At 40.4% G+C, this 20361-nt stretch overlaps 1 protein-coding gene across 1 annotated transcript; it reads left to right on the forward strand.

The window, feature by feature from the left end:
• Nucleotides 1-1216: 1216 nt before the first annotated feature.
• Nucleotides 1217-14573, forward strand: LOC147143968 (sodium- and chloride-dependent transporter XTRP3-like). The gene is made up of 11 exons (XM_086037796.1): nt 1217-1229; nt 1586-1726; nt 3944-4035; nt 4134-4361; nt 5015-5125; nt 5288-5529; nt 5618-5780; nt 6672-6873; nt 7655-7814; nt 7909-8074; nt 13540-14573. Exons 1-11 carry the CDS (start codon nt 1217-1219, stop codon nt 13684-13686), a joined length of 1665 nt encoding a protein of 554 aa, XP_085893922.1. The 3' UTR covers nt 13687-14573.
• Nucleotides 14574-20361: the final 5788 nt, after the last annotated feature.

The following is a 20361-nucleotide window of genomic DNA, read 5'->3' on the forward strand; positions in this document are numbered from 1 at the left end:
AACATCTGTTAAAGCTCAAACGCCACACTTCATTTGTGATTTTATTTCAAATCCGTTGGGGTGTATGGAGACAAATTTGTAAAGAATCATTGTCCAGATATTTCTGTATCGAACCAATTATTCAGGATGTGAAATCTGACAAAGTAAAGCTGATTCGTACATCCAGTCAGTTTGAGGGTTTAATGCACCAGAACGGCCTCCAAAATGTGAAATTCTTGAAGTTCAACAGGTGAAATAAATAAGACCCAACTACACATGCAAATTCCTTTGGCCCTCCCCAACCCCGCTTCAAACACAAGCTACCGAAAGACCCTGGAATTAAAAGGTCCCACTCTGCAATAGGAGGCTGGAAGCAACAACACCTCAGTTGTCTACCTTTCCAATGAGCACATGCTGATAATTTCATCATGGCTTCATCACAGAGCGGCATGGCTCGGTGAAGCATTCACCGCTCAGTGAAGTACGTACGGGCATAAGGTGCAAAATTATACGAACACCTAACACTGAATTCCATACAGTATTTGGCATCCATCTATCAATCCATTTTTTGTCCTCCCATTCACAAAAGGATGCATGAAACAAGGGGGGAAATACTTCACAGCACTGAATGCTATACAAATGGATCCCTGTTGTACACGTTATTGACAGTGTACGACAAAAGGTTTTTTTCAATATACTTTATTAATTTTGTCTACATTATTAATCATTACAGCAATAGCTCCTCACTTAGTCTGCCCTGGACAAAACTGTATGGTCATGAGACCATGCAGGGGAACGCGACAGGTCGTGATTGCTATGGATGTCCAAACGGATTGAACACACCTAAACTCGACAGTATATAATAGGGAACCTCAAAATTTTGTGTGTAGTGGGAACGGGAAGCAGACAGTATGTATTCGTCGGCATCTCACACTCACCGCCCACAAGTCTTCTAAAGGTCAGCCAAATGTTTATTTTGTCTACGTTCAGTTGCCACACATCACACCTGTTTGTGAGAGAGTCCAAGAGCTTGCTTTTGCATGTTTTGATATCAGAGATGGATTAGTGAATGAGTTGTTCACAATAAACAATATTATCAACTAATATATATTGAGTGGCATGCCATATTTGTAGGACATACATGTTTGTAGTATTTTGGGGTTAAATTCCTAGGTTTGTAAGCCTTAGATTTACATAACTGCAACCTCAACATAACCTCAAGTACAATAAAAACACAATGGCTCTGGCTCGTAAATGTTACTCTGTAACCACTATTCCAATGTCAGCTTTGAAGCAGAAGTAGGTTAACTGAGGGAATGTGATATTGTGATATTGCTGTTGTGCATTTGTATATTGTTTTCTCTGCTATTCTTGAATGGTTAAGGTTTTTATGTGTGTGGTGGTTAGACCACGCCTTTTGGCACTGGAAAGTACATTAGTAGTCGCTCATCTGCAAAGATCTGTGCTTGTGAACTTTTAAAATTGCATTATTACCTTAAATGATAAAGAATCTGGGGAAATTACAAAATACTAAATTGTATTTGATTCTTCTTACTGTATATAGAACCGAGTAAAGACTATATTTAATTGTGCTTTCCTCCAACAGGGGTTTTCTTGATTCCATATCTGCTGATGCTGGTTATTGAAGGTGTGCCCTTATTCTACTTCGAGCTTGCCATTGGTCAAAAGATGCGCTTGGGAAGCATTGGGGCCTGGTCGGCTATTAACCCATATTTGGGAGGAGTGGGTAAGTACTTGAAACAAACATATTAGCCTTACAATTTAGAGCTACATCACCAAATATCTAACTAGTGTATTTTCCGGACTATAAACAACACATTTATGTAAGCCGGACCCACTCTATTTCTAAAAAACGAATGACAAAAAACATATACAAGCCGGACCTTTATATAGGCCGCACATATCTATATTGAAAAATGAGATAGTTACTGCATTTTCAGAACTATTTTGAACTGTAAATGTACATGTATGAACCTGACTAGATTTTTTCCTAACAGTGTATTTCAACATGGCAGTAACTTTGCCGATTAAAATGGAACAGAACAAAGAGAAAATAAGCAGAATATATCGTCATTTCACTGCCCGCTGCCGTCCAGTTTGTCAGTTAATGTCCACTTGTTATTGTTCTACTACAATCCAACAATCTCAAACTTGAGTTTAAAATAGGTCAGTGATTTTAATTTGGCCCGGCAAATGTGTGTTATTGTTAAATCCATTTTATTCATTTTAGGCAGATGGCAAAGGTCTCTTTTCTCAACAGCACTTAGAAACAGTAATCCATTTCTTTGTTAAATCGCGGCTGGATTAGTGTAGTGCAATTTATTTTGGAATCAACCAGTCCTCCCTCAAGCATGTCCAGTTTGTCCAAAATGCTGCTGCTCGCCTCTTAGCTGGTGCTCGTAAGAGGGAGCACATAACTCCAATTCTAGCCTCCCTTCACTGGCTACCTTTACATTTTGTCCTTAATTTTAAGAATATTTTATTTGTTTTCAAATCTTTAAATTGTCTCTGTCCATTTTGCCTCTCTGAGCTCCTCCACCCCTCCACACCCGGCCGTTTCCTCAAGTCAAGCGGATCAGACGCTACTGAGGTACCGATAACAAAGAGGAGGCTCAGCGGGGATCAAGTTTTTTTCGTTGCCAATCCTTCCCTTTGGAATGACCTTCCGTTAAATGTTAGGCGAGCCCCCTCTTGGCCATTTTTAAAACTCGCCTTTTTTATTGTACGACTGATTTTGACTACATACAGCGGTTTGTATGCAGCAATGGTTGTTTTAACATAATATACAAATAAAGTTGAGTTGAGATACTGACAATCCTGCTTAACACAAAAATGACATATCTACATCTGACTATTACTGTTGTATTGGCAAAACTCAACATTTCTAATGTTGTTATAATGTGTATTATATGTTTGGGAACCTCCTGCAGTCACACAGTCTGGTGTGACTTTAATGCATACTGCCCTGCGATCTGTTTGTTTTATTGTTATTGTTGTTTTTTTTTTTTTTAGATGTAGTTTTTTTAAGCTACTGTACGTAGATAACACTCTGTTGACAGGACAAAGGACAAAGTGTGCAACATCCATCTATCCATTATCCAATCCGCTTATCCACACAAGGGTCGCGGGCGTGCTGGAGCCTATCCCAACTGGCAGTAGGCGAGGGACACCCTGAATTGGTTGCCAGCCAATAGCAGGGCACACAGAGACAAACAAACAACCGCACTCACAATCACACCTAGGGGAAATTTAGAGTGTCCAATTACCCTAGAATGCATGTTTTTGGGATGTGGGAGGAAAACCGGAGTACCCGGAGAAAACCCACGCAGGTATGTGGAGAACATGCAAACTCCACACAGGAAGGCCAGGGCCGGATTCAAACCCACGGCCTCTGCACTCTGAGGCGGACCGAGTGTGCAACAAACCTTCATATTTTTGTTTTTTAGCTGATAAACTCAAAATATTGACTGTACTTCCATCTTGAAAATGTAAATTTCTCTCCTTCCTCTTGCTGGTCATGTACTGTATATGTGAGTCGCCAATGCAATACAATGATGTCACTCCCTCAGACGGAAATATGAATTTGAATACTCTCACAATGTATTTCACTAGGTTCAATACCAGAGTTTGCCCTTCTTACATGTTCTGTTATATTATGTATACTTCTTTGTTTATTGACTTTAGTGAGTAATATAGTGTTAGGAATCAGGTGTTTAACTATCATTAACTATTAGTTTTACAATATGTGTGTGTGGGGGGGTGGCGGGATCGTGCGTGTGTGTGCGAGAGTGTGTGTGTGTGGGGGTGTGCGTGGGTGTGTGGGTGTGTGTGTGTGTGAGAGGTAGGCATGTGACTGTGAAGTATGAGCTATTTAATTAAGTCTTGTCAAATTTTTAAATCTCTTAATCTTAATCTTTTAAATTTCTTAAATCTCTTATTTCAGGTGTTGCTAGTATTGTTGCATCCGTGTATCTTTGCCTCTACTACAACGTCATCAATGCATGGAGTTTCTGGTACCTCTTTAATTCTTTCCAAGTGAGCTACTAAATAATTTACTGGATAAAACTAGACTGTATGAAATTCTGAGCTCATGAAATCCTTGAGACTAACCTTTCACTGATTTGCATTCACAGTCAGTCCTGCCCTGGTCAGATTGCCCTGTTAATTCCAATCTGACCGGACCTGTAGAAGAGTGCCAAAAGGCTTCTTCAACCCAGTACTTCTTTTTTAGAGAAACACTGGACATTTCTTCTTCGATTGAAGAGAATGGAGGCATCCATACAGGTCAGGCTTTGTGTCTCCTGATGGCCTGGGTGGTTACCTACCTCTTCATAATCCGTGGAGTGAAGTCATCTGGGAAGGTAGGAGAAGTTTGCAGACGCGGCTCAAGCGCAAGCGTAGCAGTGAAACAACAAAAAAGAATAACTGCTGTGTCCTCGATAAGAACTGACGACATAAATAAATAAATGAGTCCTCCTTCTTAATCTTTCTTTGGTGTATTGTCCAGGTTTTTTTTCACATTGTTCTTCTCATCATACTTCTCATCAGAGCTGGGCAGCGACCCTCCGTCGCCGGTTTCCGTCCTGCATATTCAATCCACCCACGTGGTCCCGGCCCGTCCTTCGCCGGCGACAGCCAATCGGCGTAGATTACGTAATCTTTACGTCACACGCAGGTGCCGCACGAGCAGACACACCACCAAACAAAGAAAAAATATCAAACAAAAACAACTGACACACACGCACAGCGTTGTTATCGGTGAAATGTGACGCGGTATCGGTAAAGTCAGCTCTCGACGCCGGTTGGCTGACTCCGACCATCTAGGACCACGTGGGTCGATTGAATATGCAAGACAGAAACCGCGGACGGAGGGTCGCTGCCCATCTCTGCTTCTCATCTGTTCCTTCTTTTGGAATATGTGTCGTATAGAAGCCCAAAAACAACAACACAAAATGAGTGCGGCATTAATTCTTCAAAGGGTTGACAGCATGAAAATGTTTGACTCTGTCTGCAGGTGGTTTACTTCACTTCCACATTTCCTTATGTGGTCCTCATTATCTACCTCATCCGGGGTTTGACTCTACCTGGTGCCATCCATGGAATCACGTACATGTTCACCCCCAACGTAAGGATGACTTAATTAGGCCATTATTACATGATATGTACTTTAGATGAACAAAAAACATTAGTTAAGTGTTGACGTTGCCTCACCTACTGTTGTCATAATGTTTCTACTACAGCTAAGGAGAATATACAATTTGTGTCTGAATGTGTTATATACATTTTGATTCATTTGCTGGCCAATCCCAATACATGGATAAATGCTGCCACTCAGATTTTTTATTCTCTGGGTTTGGGATTTGGGTGGCTCATAGCCTTTTCCAGCTACAATCAGTACAACTATAATTTTGAGCACCAGGCCATCATTGTCTCCCTCATCAACAGTGGAACCTCCATCTTTGCTTCCATCGTCACCTTTTCCATCTATGGGTTTAAAGCCACGGTTAACTATGAGAACTGCCTGGAGAGGTGAGTGCACAGTATGTTTTGCTCATCAATGTGTATGATTGATGTCTGGTGTTGAAAGAGTGAACAGTATTACTGTTTTCTCTTCCAGGACACGCATATTGCTGCTAAATACCTTTAATTTGGCAGAGGACACTATCAACATGAACAATGTGTTTGACTGGATTAAAACACTCAATGCAACTTACCCGGAGCAGTTTGCTGAAATTGACAATAAACTGGAAGTCTGTGACCTAAATGATGAACTAGACACAGTATGTTCTTTAACATTCTACTCCTCTTTCATTGGTCTTACGACATAGTAAATGCTTCTTCGATTTTTATTAATGCATGGTTGGTTGGCCTGCCTGATATAGATGAGAGTCTGTTGGTGAAATCGCTCCTCTCCTGCTGCATGTGTCAATTTTTGCATGATTAACAACCAACAACTGTCTCTCAAACTCTTAGCGCTACACTTTTCATTCTTGCTGTAGGTTGTCAAAAGTTATTTTTCACACCTAATTATCTGTAAGCGTGCTCTTGTCTGTTAATTATAACACATATCTTGATTAATGTCAACGGTGTTGCCACAGTAACCTTGAGAAAGTAACTTAGTCGTTACTTTACTTATTCTTAAGTAATTTAGATTCCGAGTTACTTTATGAGTTACTCCGGGAGGAAGGGGACATTGAGTCCAAGTGGACCATGTTTCATGCCTCCATTGTTGAGTCGGCCGATCGGAGCTGTGGCTGCAAGGTGGTCAGTGCCTGTCAAGGCGGCAATCCCCGAACCCGCTGGTGGACACCAGCAGTAAGGGATGCTGTCCAGCTGAAGAAGGAGTCCTATCGGGCCTTTTTTGCCTGCGGGACTCTTGAGATGGATGGACGGATGGGTGGATGAAACAAATGCTAGATGTCACAATGTTTTATAATCAATCTTTGGTTATTGTTTCTTGATTTTATGAACAAAACCCCCACTATTGATATCCAATCCAAGATGCCTGTGTTACATGATTGTGCTAGGGTGAGAGAGTTACCCTTTACTACTTTTTCTTGAGTAAAGTCCATCTTAATATACAATCTTCTGCAGGGAAAATGAAGGTAGATTGGAGTCATAAACTTTTATCACTGAACTCAGTTTTTTTTTCTCTCTCTCATCTGTTTCAGGCAGTAGAAGGAGTTGGTCTTGCTTTTATTCTGTACAGTGACGCCATTCAAAACATGCCCCTGCCTCAGTTATGGTCAGTGCTGTATTTCTTCATGCTTCTGCTTCTGGGATTAGGCACCATGCTGGGCATAATGACTGGCATCAACACCTCACTACGAGATTTCAAGATACTGTCCAAAGTTAGCAATGAGGTGTTAAACGGTAAGACTTGGGTAGATATTGTTCGATACACATTAGTTTTTTTGGGGGGGGGGGGTGGTTCTTTGGTAGATGCTATGGGGAAATAAATGTGCCTGTTTGCACAACATAAAATGATGCACAATGGTATCAGTATCAGATATTAGTTTATAAATAAATGATGATTACATAAATGATTGTGTCAGGTCAAATAGTATTGGGGGCTAAATGTTTTAATCAAGGTTCAAATCCAGTGTGCGAATTTCATTATTAGAAAGTTAATTTGAACTGCCCTTGTATTGCTTTGTAGTTATACCGTACACTTGGATTCAGGTCACTGATAGTGTAGTGGTACACACGCCTGAGTTGTGTGCGGGCAGCGTGGGATCGATTCCCGCTCAGTGGCGGTGTCTGTGTGTGCCCTGCGACTGGCTGGCGACCAGTTCGGGGTGTAGTCTGCCTTCGCCCGTTGACGGCTGGGAGAGGCTCCAGCACCTCCCCGCGACCCTGTATAGGATAAGCGGTTTGGAAGATGCCATGCCATGCCATGCCGCATTGAGTAAGTGGTTCTTTTATAAATTGCTAAGTGGACTTATGCCCTAGAGACCTGCAAAACATTCCAACAGCAGCTTAACTGCTGTTGTCCTTTTTTGTATGTAGTTTGAAATAGGATTTCTGGTGGTCTGCCGCCATGTGTCAGTGATTGAATGGTAATCAGCTGAGATGCCCCAAACTCCATCGCACTCCCAAAGTGCCCCTTCACTTGGGCTGTGCATTACCTGTGTGTTGTTTGTTTTCCTTGCAGGAATAATATGTCTAATCTTGATGCTGCTCGGCCTAGCCTTTACCACCCCATCCGGAAATTACTGGTTTACTATGTTCAATGACTATGGAGCGTCTTTTTCCCTGCTCTTCATCGTCCTCATTGAGATTCTGACTGTCAGTTACCTTTATGGAATTAAAAGGTTTGTATGTTAACATTGCTACTTTGCATTTTAGTAGCTACAATGTAACAATGACAATGTAATACTTGCTGAAATGATCATCCGCTCATTGTAGATTCGAAAAAGACATAGAAGACATGCTTGGCCACCGTCCGAACTGGTACTTGAAGATCATGTGGGGGGTAATCAGTCCCCTTCTCATAATAGTCCTCGTCATCTTCTATATTGTCAACTATATCAGAGGAGGGATACCCACATACCAAGCATGGGACAAGGAGCTGGTAAACATGTGTTGTATTACTCCATTACGAGAAACTGTCAAAATGTTTAAATGTGTGTAAATAACTTTTGCATTTTTACTACAGTACAGCTTCCACCTTTTTATAGATACAGCACAATATGTACCTTAGCTTGCATTGTGTTTAGTTTTATGTAAAAGTGTGTTGCACTGCATAAACTGGTACCTCAAGTTTTTTAGTACGGTATATAAACAAAACATCAATTATATTCCCTCCTGGCACATAAAAAGTTTGTTCCCACTATTGCACAAAATCATATGAAAATGTAAAGTTAAAGAGTAGTAATGTGCATTTGCATTTTGGTGGCAATCGGTTGCCGTTTTAGACAACAGAACTGACAAAGCTAGCAATATTACCACACTTGCCTCCCTCCCGTAACGTAGACCGCTGAGACCGAAAAAATAACAAGCCGAGCTTCAAAAGGGGGCGGGCCAATTTTTTGTAAATCTGATCACAAAAAAGCCCTTAAATCACGACAGTCATGTTGGGGGGTCGGGGGAGTGGGCGGGGGCATTTTAGTACTGATGTCATTTTTACATGCAAACCTATTATATAGGTACCAATGTTAAGCTCATCCAAGTGTCTCTTTAATTGTTTCAACTGAGAGAACTTGTGAACAACTGTATGCTTCCAAAGTTTTGGAAAAAGGTTTGGGCAACATCCTTTGTTTTCCAGCCTGGCAGTGCTTCACTGCACATAGCAAGATTCTATATACTGTATTCGGTAGGGCTGGCCCGATCCGATCACGTGATCGGAAATCGGGGCCGATCACGTGATTTTCAGCTGATCCGGTATCGGGTGAGAAAGACCGGTTTTTATTATTTTCTGAACATTTAAAAGGTCACAGAGCTACAAAATAAACTAAATGTGCAAATATATTGCCAAATAGTACAGTAGTGTCTTAGTTTCACATAACACAGTAGTGTGACTTTTTTTTTCTGGCGCGATGTAGTTTGTGTGCCCCACACATGCAACACACGTCACGCTCCTCTGCTGCGGACAGCGCACGTCGCTGTCCTGCGCCGCAGATAGCAGTGAGCGAGGCAGAGACAGCTGCAGTGAGTTTGTCTTCATAGCCTGTTTGAAGCGAGAGGCAAACCAAAAGGATACTCCTTAAAATAAGTCCGCCTTGCCTGATATACAGAAGCCTGCCTCCTCGCAAAACGGCATCGAGTTGAGACAGCTGAGAAGCGCGACGGATAAGTTAGCAAATGTGACACGTCCAAATGACGTAACTTCAAATAGAAGTTTAACGACTGCAAATTATTTACTGACAAACAAGCTTGTTCTCCACTCGTTGCATTTAACGAGGTCATAAATCAATAGTGTCGCTTGTAGAAGTCACGCATGTACAGTACGTAGCTGACTGCGGTCAAGCCAGCCTCCACTCGAAAAGATGAAGTCAAGATAGCCTCCCCTAATTTCCTTTATATCAGGCATTACGGTAATAGGTCGCTGACGAGCGGCGAAAGCCCCCTTCAGAATAAAAATACTCCATTGCGCTGAACTGGACGTCAATCCTTCGGGTTAGAAATAAATATGATCTATGTTATCTGTGTTGTGGTCTAATGTGTGTTTTGCCGTGTTATTGTTGTTGTTTCCGAGGCTAAATGAATGCATCGCGCGGTTCGTTATATGGGAGGAGGTGCGGGCGAGAGAGGAGCAGCGGAGGACGAAGGAGAGGGAGCCGTGACACTTTTTGAATTTAACGGTTGCTGTACTGCGTTGGCGTCGGCTGCGGCCCACAGTAGTCTGTTGGACTAATAAAATGCGTTAATTATACTACGTCTGAGGGCGTGTTCTTGGAAGACGCTACAATATATTAAATAAGATCTCTGTTATAACGCAGCTAGTCCACTTTTGAGAGAATGTAGAATGGTTCATTTGAATCTTGAGATGCAATGAAAAATGAAGCGTATTTGAAATCTGGATATATGTCTGCAAGTACAATTTGTTTTTATTTTTTATTCAAACTAATCAAATTGACATTGAAAAGTCGTGAATGACACTAGACCACCAAAACAAGTCCCATCGAAATCTGTGTCATTTCAAAATAAAAGCCACTTGAAATATGCACATTTCACTGTCATCAGGCCTGATTTAAAAAAAAAAAATCATTAAAAATGATCCTTTAGCTATCATGATACTAGACCGGTTCTGTATGGCACTAGACAACCCCAGCTGTAACCAAAACAAGTCCCACCCAAATCTGATGTGGCATTTCAAAATAAAAGTCGCCTGAAATATGCATATTTCACTGTGATCAGGCGTGATTTTAATGAAATTATTTATTAAAAATGATCCTTTAGCTATCATGATACCAGACCAGCTCTGTATGACATTAGACCACCCCGGCTATCACCAAAACAAGTCCCATCCAAATCTGATGTGGCATTTCAAAATAAAAGCCCCTTGGAATATACATATTTCACTGTCATCAGACCTTATTTAAAAAAAATCGTTAAAAAATATACTTTAGCTATCCTGATACCTGACCAGTTCTGGAGGACACTAGACCACCCCAGCTGTTCACCAAACAGGTCTCATCCAAATCTGATGTGGCATTTCAAAATAAAAGTGGCCTGAAATGTGCAGATTTCACTGTCATCAGGCCTGAATTTAAAACTTCATTAAAAAATGTGCTTTAGCTATCGTGATACCAGACTAGTTCTGGAGGACACTGGACCACCACAGCTGTCACCAAAACAAGTCCCATACAAATCTGATGTGGCGTTTCAAAATAAAAGTCGCCTGAAATATGCACATTTCATTGTCATCAGGCCTGATTAAAAAAAAAAATCATTAAAAATTATTCAGAGGGTCATTCATTTTAGCCTGCACAAGCATAACGATGTAAATGTATTGTTTACCCCATCCATCCATCCATTATCTATACCGCTTATCCTCACAACATTAAATCAAATGTGTGAAACTGAGAAATCCCTCATTCTATGGTAATACCTAATGGGCCATTCAACCACATTGGTTCCATTAGCATGCCCAGGCAATAACATGAAAATACATTTTTACAAAGCGTCCAGCACATTGATATATATTGTGTTTAAAGTTAGTTACAATTCAATTAGTGTAAATGTCATGGCTAAAACCCACTAAGAGTTTCAGTACAAAAAACTGACATGATAAAACAAGTTCTGAGATGAAGAAATTGAGTTGTTCCACACGTGTAGCATCAAATTTTGTGCTAAAAAAAGAGGCAGAAAATATCAAACTTTGAGTTTATTTTGAGTATTACAAAAAGAAAGGGGCACTGATTTGGTGGAATGGTCCACAAAATACAAATATATATTACAACATATAAAATACACGTGGATGTATGTATATTTCAATATTCAGAAAAATTGGATGCGCACTTTTTTTTCTTAATGCATTGCCGACGTATCGGATCGGGACTCGAATCGGTATTGGATCAGGGTATCGGCTGATCACAGATCTCAAAACCTAAAGACTCGGACCTGAAATACGTGATCCGAACAACCCTTGTATTCGGTTTTGGTGTGGAAGAATGAGGGCGCTCTGAACTTAACCCAATATTACAACTGCAAAAGGGGGACAAAATATTATTCCATGGTCAAACCCTGAAGTGGAATGGCCAGGCATCCAGGTAACGTGCATTCCTCTCCAAAAGACTGAAAAACTTGTTTTTTTACTCAGTACAGTGTCAATGAAATTTTTCATGCATTTTACTTGCAAAATAGGTTCCTGAAAGAAGTAATGCCCCAAAACAAAGAGCAACTGAAAGATAGCTACCGGTAGTATGAATGGAAACCTAACACCAAACATAAAGCAATGGTGCAGAGGTTTGTCAATCATCACAGGCTTGATGCAATGAAAAAAAATAAACCTAATTTGCTATTTTTGGTGCATTCTCTGTTCCAATAGTTTTGCTCGCAAAACTATGTGTGTCTTGTGTAACATATCCGGATGTAAACGCTTGGAAGTTGGAAGCTGAACAGTTTGTATGTCTCATATTCATCCTTTTATGTACAATGCAAATTTTTCAGTCGAGAGGAATTGGCCTTACTGTTCTTGTGTATTTGTACTGTATTTTCCGGACTATAAGTGGCTCCGGAGTACAAGTCGCACCAGCCATAAAATGCATAATAAAGAAGAAAACAACATATATAAATCGGTGGTTGTGGAATATGAATTAAGCAACTGGAGTATAAGTCGCATTTTGGGAGGAAATTTATTTGCTAAAACCCAACACCAAGAACAGACATGTCGTTCAGAATTTAAATGACGAACAATTTAAAATAAAAATAGAATAGAGACAACAACAGGCTGAACAGTATGCTTACGTTACGTTTCACAACGCCCCCCGCCCTCCGTCGCGTAAATGTGTCCATATAAATCAAAATAATAAAATTGTGTGCCTAGTACACATCATATCCACTGAGCTACGATGGTAACATTTAGCTAACATTCACACATGTAGAATTACAAGAAAGTTACGGTAATGATGCGGAGAGTTAGGACTGTATGTGAGTTTGGGGGGATTCACTGGAGCGCCTCATCCAAACAGTCACTTGAATCAAAGAGCATGACCGGACACAATGATAGGGAACAACGTGGCTTCAGTAGCACTCCAATCCATTCCACAGAGCTCAACAACTCGCTCAATCCCAGCGCGTACACAACGACGAAAACGGCTGGCTTCTACTGGTGACGGCTATCGGCTAACAGACTCGAAACGCCTCGAGTTAGGACCCCTTAGCTGTCCAACAATATGCCCGACATAAATCAACATAAAGAAAGGACCCATTAGCTGCCCAAAAACATGCCTCGTGTAAAACATACAAATTAAACAGTAAACCAATGTATGTATAAACGAAGCACTAATGAGGAATTTACAACCGGTAAGATAACTTTTAACTCACCAAAATGGTCGTGGATCGATTAAATAAGTCTTTTATTTATCACCGACCATGTAGAATGTTTCCAAGTCTCCAAAAGTATTTATGTATTCGGTCGTAATTATCTCTTTGTTTGTCTTCTCCGCTCTCCGCTCCGTACGTGTGTGCAAGACCACAGGCACGGCAAATTTTCTTTGGCTTTTTATCATATTATTTTAATTACTTTATATTAGATTTAACACGGTTTAAATTATTCATGCATTTTAATAGCTTTAAGGATTTATCTTTATATTTCTTTATGTGGGTTAAAACAACATGTGAAATGATATACAGGTACAAATGTGTTAATAATTTCACACATAAATCAATCCAGAGTATAAATCGCACCAACCAAACTATGAAAAAAACGTATAGTCCGGAAAATACAGTAGTTCTTTTTTTTAAATGACTGCATTCCAATGACAAGAAATGGATCACGTACATGGAACGTGCGGACTGACTGTTGGATGACCAACTTTAATTGCACGCTGAATGCTGACCACAAACTGTATGTACTGTATCTGTTTGTTTCAGGGAAAGACGGTGGTGACGGACTATCCTGTTTATGGTCAAGTCTTCATTGCCATGCTGTTGGTGTCAGCAGTCAGCTGTGTTCCCCTCACAGCTCTCTATGTGTACTGCACAAACAGAAAACGTTCTACTTCAATTATATCTGCTTAGTGCACCTACATTGAGATGATAAGCGCACCTTTTGTGGGACTAGCCTCCCAGGCACCATTTATCTCCCTTTCCTTAAAGGGGGAAATCAACCCATACATATTTTTTTCAAGGATATCTTCTATGGAGGCCCACTAGTTGAAAGACGGCATTCTGATTAATATTGCTTTTGTGGAATATGAGCAGCAAAATCCACCTCTTTTTAACCATCTCAGGGGACCACCAATCATGTCTCAGTGGAATTTTGAAGCCAAGGTTAATCGGAATGCACAATTGACAATATTTGATGGTACTGTGGCGAATGACTTAAGTCTATTACTTCGCTAAACGATCTGGAAAGTTGGTGTGAAGTGTTATTTGTTAAAACTGTTGTATAAATCATTGCCCGCAAATGTAATATTAACAGTGTTTTATATTATGTCGATGTTCTTCTTTAACAAGCCCAGCATCTGCTGTAGTATCCTTCTTATTAATGTGCTTTTTTTTATTATTATAATATGATATAACTTTTATGAAGTATGATTAGGTACAGACATTATTCCCCCATATGCCCTGAAATATGAAATATTAAAATTGTATGTACTGTAGATAGCTGTGCCTTACCTGTTCCGTGTTGCTTAGCTAACCCAGCGGGCTTCTCTCTCCCTGCTCATTGAGGCAAATCTCAAGCCGTATTTTAAGGTTGTTGTTTCCTTATCATCTGTTACCGTGGGTCATTTTGGTATTGCTAAAGGAGTTGGCAAACATCAAGGTTAGTTGTAACCACGTACCGTAAGTCTATTTTATGTTAGTTCCCATGCTCACATTCTACGACATATTTAAAGAAATTCTGGCTGACAAATGGGAAGAGCATTGGAAATATACACATACTATTTGTTTGGCAGGTCAGCCATAATCCTCAGTGGATTGTTTTATGTAAATGATGCATGATGAAGCGCTACAATCAACAACTGTTAGCTCACTCCCCCTTATGTTGCAACTGCTGCAACATAAAATAGGAGGTTGGGATTGACAGGACTTGACCATTTACATGCTGTGATGTCAGAATGTTTCCGTTGTAATGAAGAATGTGAATGAATGCAAATTGTATCCTTTCTGTATAATCAGCAATCATAGATTAATTACGGTTACATTCTTACTTAACTCATGACAAGTACTGTACATTCTGTATTTGAGTTTGACTGATTACACTGTTCAGTAATGTTTGTGTTTGTGGGGGTAGTTTATGTGGGGGTTCATAATGGGGCATGACTTTCAAATGCAAAAAAAGAAAAGCTCAGAGACAAATAACTATTGTGTATGCTGATTGCTGTATGGTTATTGTTGCTCCTTGCAAGAATATGAAAATATGATTTTTTAAGATTATGCAGGTCTCCTAGGAATTATTTCAGTTAACATCATCTAGCTCCTAATTACTTAACTGATTAAAAGTGTGTCCGGATACTTTAGTCTATATGTAGCATTTGTGTATTGGACTCAGTTAACATGCCTTCGGTTAACATGTCCTGCAGTCACTTTGAATCGTGACTAGTTTACCATTCAAAGGAGGGAAATTCCTTTGTGAGTCAAAGGTTTGACCCAGCTGGGTCCACTTACCCAGCAGGTCTCTAACTCTCAGATTTTCTGAGGCTAATCTCAAGTGGCATTTTAAATTTGCCAATTCTTCAGCGTCTTATCTTCATCCCCCGCAAAGAGGACCGGCTAAAACATTTTTTTTAAATTCATTCCACGATTTCAACATTGCAGTAAATTGTATCTCCGCTAAATAACACCAAATCAAATGCTTGAATTTCATATCTCATGATCATCTCATAAAGATACTGCGATACATTAAACATGTCATAAAGCTGACAATGCGCTTTAGTCCTTGATATTGTTTCCTTATTTCTTTATTGTCCTTGAGAAAAGGATGTGTGTTAACCACAATCAGAACTGATTATCAAGATCCTCCCTCCCAAGATAGATAAAATAATTGGATGGATACGATAGTACCAATGTACAGTGCTGGTCAAAAGTTTTGAAACACCTTCAAATTCAAACGGGCTGTGTCCGAATGTCCATCCATTTCCTCTAACCCCTCATTCACCACATAGTCCCGCGCTTCCTGCTCGCAATTTAACCCGTTGAGTGACCATCGACGCACTACTTTTCCAAGTGCATTGTGGGGAATTTTGAGTGCACTACATTTTTTTCTCTGGAAATTTGGACACTTTACAGTATGTTTCATGGGGCCCCCACACCCTAAGCAACTGTGATGTCATTTTCAGTCGATGGCAAGTGACAAAATGGCTGCCCCCTGCACTCTAAAAACAGTCGGGTTAAAAATAACACAATTTTGGGTCAAAAATGGACCAATCCACAAATTGACCCACCTTCTTGCGTTGTTTTGTACAAAACAGCCCAGTTTTGGGGGTTACTTTGTACAAAAATACCCATTTTCTTGCAGAAAACAACCCAGAAAGTTGGGTCATATTGACTCAAGTAGTGGATTGGTCCTTCTTTGACCCCAAATTGTGTTATTTTTAACCCAACTGTTGTTAGAGTGTGAGATTGATTCAAATGGATGGATTTTGTTGCTTAATTCATATTCCACAACCACCATATTAATCAGACTACCGTGTTTAGACTAGGGGGGCCACATATTGTTGTAAAGACAATTTTTGACTTGACCCCTTTTAAAAGGTAAAAAAATTCAAGCTATTAACTCTTGATAATGCACAGCTGTGAAATGAAAGTCATTCCAGATTATAAAGCATCATCCATATCATCTCCCTGGCTGAGAAAATACCAAGATGTAGAGAGCTGTTATCTGAGCAAAAGGTGCCTATAAGGAACTACATTATCAAACATATTCTCTTTTGGTTAACTTTTTTGTTCACCAAATAATTCCTTCAATATTCCTTCATAATTTTCAATGACTTTAGTATTTAGCCACTATTCAGGACTTTTTAAAAAATATCATAAAACCACAAGATTTAGAGGGTGTTTCCAAACTTTTCACTGAGACTGTCTGTCTGTCCGTCCGTCCGTCCGTCCATCTATCTATCTATCTATCTATCTATCTATCTATCTATCTATCTATCTATCTATCTATCTATCTATCTATCTAATCTAAATTAGGATTAATTAGCCACAACTCCAACCCCTTAACCGTGTCCTCCTAGCCTTGAAGTCTTGTTGACTTGAAGTTTTTTGTGGGGGGCATAGTGTAATGCATTTACAGAAAATAAATACACTTGGCATTCCTCTCAACAAGGGATAATTTGTCACCGTACAGTAAATGGTTCTACTGCCTCCGTGTGGCAAAAAGCACAAAGGCACATGGTATACTGCACAAGATCTAGTACAGTACAAGATTTTTACTTTTTTTCTTACACCATTATGTCAATTCACAGTGAGGGGAAAACAGCAGCTGATTTATATTAATGATGACATGATTTTACTGGTTATTATGTAACCGCTGAAAAACAATGAGTTTGACAGCCCTGTCTAAACTGATCATAGGTAACAATGTGATCTCAAATGGTTGTTTGTCTTTTATTGGAAGAAGTTTGTCGTGTAGCCTGGCATCCGTCTATAACACACACACACACACACACATGCCAACCTCTGCAATCGCATGTAGATCCCCTGTCACCCTCCCCCTTGCCTCTTTGGACACACAACCTGTAATCACTCTCAGCAGCAAGTATAAAAAATAACCTCTTTTTTTAAATGTTCGGGTTAAATTGTGTTCCTTCAACACTAACATTTGAGTCATGACTAGTGTACCGTTCAAAGGAGGGAAATTCCTTTGTGTGTTAAAGGTTTGACCTGGGCCTGCTTACCCAACAGGTCTCTAACTCTCAGACTTTCTGAGCCTAATCTCAAGTGGCATTTTAAACTTTCTGTTTCTTCAGCGTCTTATCTGCCCCTGCAAAGTCGAACGGCAAAATATTTTTTTTCATTCATTCCACCAGTCCAAGATTGTACTAAATATTTTGTATAAGCTAAATGACACCAAATCAAATAATTAAATTTCATATTTTCATATTTTATGATATTATCGTAAAGATATTGTGAACGTGTCATAAAGCTGACAATGCGCTTTAGGCCTTTATATTGAATGTGTGGTTACCACAATCAGAACTGATTATCATGATCCTCCCTCCCCAGATAGATAGAATAGATAGATGGAATACGATAGTATCAATATACAGTGCCAATCAAAAGTTTGGAAACACCTTCAAATTCAAACGGGCTGTGTCCGAATGTCCACCCTTAATCATCCCAAGGTGTGACTGGGAGTGTGAATGGTTGTTTGTCTCGTTGTTTGTGTGCCCTGCGATTGGCTGGCAACCAGTTCAGAGTGTACCCCGCCTACTGCCAAAGACAGCTGGGATAGGATGTGGACATTTAAAACGCACACACACCCATTTTGCACTTTTAGCCGCTTGCTACCAGTGTTCTGAAATTCGTTTCTACCCATTGAGACGGCCTACCAATGCCCAGTACGCTTGTGGGTTTGGGTTAGGTTCAGGCTTAGGCATTTTGGCAGAACAGGCTGTCAAATCAACCTCCGGTTTGAAGTTTCGTACGGGTGGGACATTTTGGCAGAATACCGGTCTCATTGGGCTGTGCGCACATACAAATTTATAAGAGAGTTTCATGTTGTGGGTCCATGTGTACGTCTGTGTGTGAAATTGCTAGAAAAGGTTGACGAAAATGGTTCAAATTGTCCACAAAGGGGTTGCTAGATTATGTACTATCGTAGGGCGGCACGGTGGTCGACTGGTTAGCACGTCCGCCTCACAGTTCAGAGGTCGTGGGTTCGATCCCGGCTCCGGCCTCCCTGTGTGGAGTTTGCATGTTCTCCCCGTGCCTGCGTGGGTTTTCTCCGGGCACTCCGGTTTCCTCCCACATTCCAAAAACATGCATGGTAAGTTGATTGGATACTCTAAATTGCCCCTAGGTGTGATTGTGAGTGCGGATGTTTGTCTCTGTGTGCCCTGCGATTGGCTGGCAACCAGTTCAGGGTGTCCCCCGCCTACTGCCCAAAGACAGCTGGGATAGGCTCCAGCACGCCCCGCGACCCTTGTGAGGAGAAGCGGTACAGATAATGGATGGCTGGATGTACTATCGTATGTGCACCCTTAAAGGGGAAGTCAACGCAAACATTTTTGTTTCAAGAATATGTTCTATGCAAGCCCACTAGTTGAAACAGGGCATTCTGATAAATACTGCATTTGCGGAATAAGTGTTAATCCACTCGTTTTTAGCCATCTCCGGGGGCGGCCATTTTGTCTTCTGTCGACTGAAAATGACATCATAACTGCTCACAACGACCAATTACGGCTCAGATTCAGGAAACAGGTCAGCCATGATTGTGAGCAGTTGTGTTGTCATTTTCAGTCGACAGAAGACAAAATGGCCGCCCTCAGAAATGGCTAAAAACGAGTGCATTTTGCTGCTTAATTTATATTCCACAAACGCAAAATTAATCAGAATGCCGTGTCTCAACGAGTGGAACTTGCTAGGAACATTCATTCATTCATTCATTCATTCATTATCCATACCGCTTCTCCTCACAAGGGTCGCGGGTGTGCTGGAGCCTATCCCAGCTGTCTTTGGGCAGTAGGCGGGGGACACCCTGAATTGGTTGCCAGCCAATCGCAGGGCACACAGAGACAAACATCCGCACTCACAATCACACCTAGGGGCGATTTAGACAGTCCAATCAACTTACCATGCATGTTTTTGGAATGTGGGAGGAAACCGGAGTACCCGGAGGAAACCCACGCAGGCACGGGGAGAACATGCAAACTCCACACAGGGAGGCCGGAGCCGGGATCGAACCCACGACCTCTGAACTGTAGCCCCTGTTGCTATCCATCCCTTGAAAAACGGAATTTCCCGTATTTAGATGGGTGAGTACGCGTCCCGTATTGAGTTGTAAAGGGACACACTTTGTCCTGTAAAATCGTCAGAGTAAAAAAATAATCTGTAAAATGTTGATGGAATTAATGAACAAAAGTTCCCTTTATATGACAGTTTACGGTAACGGTCATAGGCCCTTCCCTGTTCTGTGACCAATGAGGTGACAGCGCACTCTTGCATATCAGGATAGAGAATCCGCTTATCTTATTGGTCGAGGTAATGTCTTTTGCCAAAGTAGATAGTGGAAGTCAACAACGCAGCATGACAAATTTGTTTTCCACCTGGCAACGCCAGAGATAGATATGGTATGTAAAGAGTGATTTGTTTTTTTTTAACCCTCCGATCAAGGTTAATATGGGAATGAATGTCATCATTGAGTGGACAAACAATATATAATGATTTTGGTGTGGAATAAACAAGTACAATTGATTGACAAGTACGTTAAATAGATTAATAATACGTAAAATTAATACATTGATGAATAATAGATAAAGAATACACACACAGCCTTACATTTATTACAAGTTCAAACAGATATGCATCATTTTTACTGTACAGACAGTTTAACTATACTACACTTTTACTATAAATATAGAAAAAAATGTAAAAAACATAATTTTTCTCTTTTATGAAGAGCAGTAGTCAAAGCCAAGGCAGAAAGCTCTTTGCCCTTGCCAACACAGTGAAAATTCTGATTGGACAATACAACATTCTAAATTATAGATTAAAACATATATATATATATATATATATATATATATA

This window comes from Filicampus tigris, chromosome 8 (assembly GCF_054856515.1).
Source record: "Filicampus tigris isolate MCC_2025a chromosome 8, RoL_Ftig_1.0, whole genome shotgun sequence".
Taxonomy (NCBI): Eukaryota; Metazoa; Chordata; class Actinopteri; order Syngnathiformes; family Syngnathidae; genus Filicampus; species Filicampus tigris.